General features: G+C 40.9%; 1 protein-coding gene across 1 annotated transcript; it reads right to left on the reverse strand.

Annotated features, from left to right (window-relative positions):
- Positions 1-660: 660 nt before the first annotated feature.
- On the reverse strand, positions 661-1,605 carry LOC135228025 (olfactory receptor-like protein DTMT). The gene has a single exon (XM_064270346.1). It carries the CDS (start codon positions 1,603-1,605, stop codon positions 661-663), a length of 945 nt encoding a protein of 314 aa, XP_064126416.1.
- Positions 1,606-4,469: the final 2,864 nt, after the last annotated feature.

The following is a 4,469-nucleotide window of genomic DNA, read 5'->3' on the forward strand; positions in this document are numbered from 1 at the left end:
CTCCATGGAAACTCTATGAGGCAGTTCTACTCTGTCCTATAGGGTTGCTATGACTCGGAATCATCTCCACGGCAACAGGTTTTTGGTTAGGTGTCAGTTAGCGGCCAGGTAAATCCAAAATAAACTAATCTAATAAAGGAGTTGGAAAGTTCCTTCTTTGTTCATATCATGGCAGAAGGATGGTGTAGACATAAAAATAAATCAGGGGTAAAAAGTTTCAGAGACAGAATGATGAAAAAACTTGTATGGAAAAGGGTATAACAGAATTTAGAAGATGGGTGCTGAGAGGCTGAGATGTTTGGGTTTTAGTCAGTATTCACTTGGAGGACAGAGTATTATTTCAAGTCATTTTGGTTAAAAAACACAACATGTAACAAATTAGTGGTTTAACAACCAGTGGCAATTAGATCTTTTAAAACTATGCTCCTTCAGGATCATCTGGGAGTGACAAAAAAGGAAGACTTTACCAGAAGGTCACGGAGAACCACTTCTTAGTTCAACAAGATAGCTCCACTTTATCTCTCTTCTCTTATTAGAGTATTCGGCAGTATTTCATTTTAATAGAATGTTCTACGATAAACAAAAAAAGAAGTCTGAAATAATATTGAAATATCAGCATCTCTACTGGATAAGATAACATGAAAATCCCAAGTGTTACCATCATAGAGGGGAGGGAAATGTCTTTTTATGAAAGGCTCTTCCCAGGGCTCCCTTTATGTCTCTGTTCCTCAGGCTGTAGATGAAGGGGTTCAGCATGGGGGTCACCACAGTGTACATCATAGCCATGACGATCTCCTTCACAGTAGAATTATTAGCTGATGGGCATAAGTAGAGACCAATAACAGACCCATAGAACAGTGACACCACGGAGAGGTGGGAGCCACATGTGGAAAAAGCCTTATGGATGCCCCTGGCAGAAGGGACCTTGAGGATGGAGGAGATGATTCTTACATAGGATATAATTATGAGTATGAAAGGGATGACGACAACGAATCGCCCTGTGACAAATATCACCAACTCATTAACCTGAGTGTCAGAGCAGGCCAGCTTCAGTAGAGCAGACATATCACAGAAAAAATGGGGGATCAAGTTGTCTGCACAAAAACACAACCTGGCAGTGAGCAGGGTGTGCAGCATGGCATGGAACGTGGTCAGCACCCAGGACAGTGCCACCAGGGAGAGACAGAACTGGGGGCTCATGATGGTGGTGTAGTGCAAGGGGAAGCAGATGGCCACATAGCGGTCATAGGCCATGGCCACAAGGAGGAAGTTCTCCAGGTCACCAAAAAACAGGAAGAAGTATATCTGGGCCAGGCAGCTTGTGTAGGGGATGGATGAGACTTGGCTCTGCATGTTCTGCAGCAATTTGGGCATTGTGACTGAGGAGAAGCAGAGGTCAGAGAAGGACAACTTGCTGAGAAACAAATACATGGGTGTGTGGAAATGGGAGTCCAGCCGAATGAGGACTATGATGACGAGGTTGCCCAGGACGGTGGTAACGTACATGGCCAGGAACAGGCCATAGAACAGGATTCGCTGCTCTGGATCAATGGGCAGGCCCAGGAGGATGAACTCAGAGATGATGGTTTGATTTTTTCCTGACATGCTCCTTTGCTAATATCTTCAGGAACAAATAATAGTGTTCATTAAAACACTGACTAGAGAAATAAACACATTTCTGTGATATATGGTCTGTTAGATGCTCTGTAATACTTGATTTTTCTCTCATTACAACAAGGACAATTTCTATACTCTGGATCTCTATAATCAAAATCTCAGTAATTAAAAATGACTTTTATTTTTCACTTTTCTTTTACATGTAACACTACTCCCTCCTTCCAAAATCACTCTTAGCTTCTGAGGCACACAATGGTCTAGTTTTCCTGCTACTTGTCTGGTCATTCATTCATTCTCAAAGACATAATGGGCTTCTCCTCTGTCAGTACCTTACATGTTTATGCTCTCAGAGTTATTTATTAAACATAGCTCTCTTATACATATGCCCCAGGAAAATCTCATCTGCTCCTGTGGCATGGGTTTTAATGTAATCCTCAGAACTGTATACCCAATTGCCTACTGATTACCTTCCTTGGTTATATCACAGGCATCTTAAACCCAGCATATGCCAAATTCAACTCATAATCCAACCTGCCCTTCCCCCAAGCTACATCTCTCCCAGTCTCTCATATTTCAGTGAAATGTATTCAGGTGAACAAGTCAAAAATCTATGCACTTTCTTCCATTAATTTCTTTCTCTCATCATCAACATTCCGTCTATTAAACCTACAGATTCTTCCACTTAATTCTCTTTCTAATTCATCGATTCTTTACCCCAACTGCTACTCCCTGAGCCCAGGCTGACGTCAGCACCAGCACCTTGCACAGTGCCTGGCATGTAGACAATGTTTTATAAATGTTTTATTGGCTGTCATTCAGTTGTGACATGCGTTACTCCAGCTTTAAAGGCATCGGACATTCTTTTTAAGTTAGAATAACTGTTCCTACTAAGTTCTCCCAGAACAAGTGCTTACTAGCTTTAACCATTTTGCACTAAATTTTGACACTCTGTTACAAACTTCATGGATACAATTTAATACCCATGAAAAATATCAGGAAACCTCAGAGAAACTGCTATTTCACCAATGCAAATGACTCAGCCTACGCTTAGTCTATGTTTAAATCTACATGATGTCATTTTTATTATTGGGAATAGAAGTCTCATGACGAATTTTAGAAATTATGGGAGAAACAAAAAGAGGGAAAGTAATTTCTTCTCTGAAGCCCTCACTCCAGTTCTTCTCCAGATACCCATACCTCAGTATGCCTCAGAACTGACAGAGAAAACAAAGAAAAGTGTTAAGGGGTATGAGAAACTCCTCACTAAAAAGACAACACTGAGTTCAACTGCTGGGCTTCTCACCCTGCTGATGCTGTTTAATCCAGCAATATTAACAGTTTTCATACTGGCTATTCTGTGCTGACATTATAGTGGGAAGAAACATCTAGGGAAATCACACACCTGGCTTCTCAGAATTTTGCCCCCTGGTAAATGAGTCGCCTCCATCTCTAGTATCAAGAATATGATTAGGGATCACAAACCAGGGAGACATCACTTCCAGATGCGGCCAGCGAGGAGCTATATGAGCTTCTCATCTCCTACACATATTAAATCAGTTAGTTCTCAACCTGGGCTGCACATAAGAATCATCTGGGACAGTGATTCTAAAAATTTAATGTTCATGAAAATACCCTGAGAATTCTGTTAAGGTATTAATGTTCATTCCACAGGCCATACATTTTTAATAAGCACACAGGCGATGCCAATGCTGCTGGTCTACAGGCCACGCTTTGACCCAATGATTAAAAAATATATATATACAGATTTCTGAGCCCCTTCAGATAAATGTAATCAGAATCCCTGGGAGGGAAGGCAGTGGAAGTTTTTTAAGTTCCCTGAATAACGGTGAATACAGACAAGGCTTAAGAACTATATATTAAATGCCTAGCTCTCAGAGCTATCATTATGCTGAGATGATATAATTTTGAGAGAACACATTGCATAGTAAGTAATATTTATGAATTCTAACATTAACAAAGAGATTGTAATTGGTGAACATTTAATTTAAAAAATATTTCTAGAATGTGGGGAAGTCTTGGGAGGCAGAAAAGTGGGAGAGAGAAGGGCTATTCTACCCTGAAGTATATTATAACCGTTTGACCTTGAGTCTATTCCAACTCATGGCAACTCTGTAGCATACAATCTGGGAAATAAAGACCCTCAGGTTGGAAGAACCCCAAGGGATAAGCTTATTCACCCTCCTGCCTAACTTACCTAGTATGTCTGAGGGTGACTCCAGGACCCTGACCCAAAATTCTGCTCCCCTGTATTCACTATAGGTATGTGGAGCAACACCCTCTGTGGTCATCACCTGTGTCTGTCTGCACCATCCCTTCTTGAATCTCCTGTGCTGCATTTCCCTGGGCCCAAAGGGCTCAGGATCCCAGAGGAGTCTAGATCCTGTAGGAACTCATTAAAGGCAAAATAATTACAGGATGTCTCTAGGACAAGTTGTCGAAAAGTCCTGGAGCAGTGACTGATGACATCCACTGATCACAACTGACTATACTTTCAGGAAAAGTAGCATGGATAAAAATTCATGTATAGGTGCTAGATCATTGCCTGTTTAGAGAGTGGACAGTAGTCTTGTGTGCCTAGAGTCTATATTTAGTAAGTGAAGGAAAATGGTTGGAGAATTCATGAAGGTAAACAGAGACCAGACTGTGAATGTCCTAAGTTATCTTAGTAATGTTGGAGTTTAAACTTTATCCTGTGGGCAAAAAAAGTCATCAATGGTCTTTAAGTAGAATATCAACATGAAAAGATACATGTTTTGGAAAGAGTTCCAGGATAGCTGAATCTCTCACTACAACCCAGCTCCACATGTGACAGTATAGAAATTGTAAAAAGA

This window comes from Loxodonta africana, chromosome 18, assembly GCF_030014295.1.
Source record: "Loxodonta africana isolate mLoxAfr1 chromosome 18, mLoxAfr1.hap2, whole genome shotgun sequence".
NCBI classification, from domain to species: domain Eukaryota; kingdom Metazoa; phylum Chordata; class Mammalia; order Proboscidea; family Elephantidae; genus Loxodonta; species Loxodonta africana.

Coding starts and splice junctions, on each gene's coding strand:
- LOC135228025 (XM_064270346.1), bottom strand. CDS start 1,605: ATGTCAGGAAAAAATCAAACCATCATCTCTGAGTTCATCCTCCTGGGC.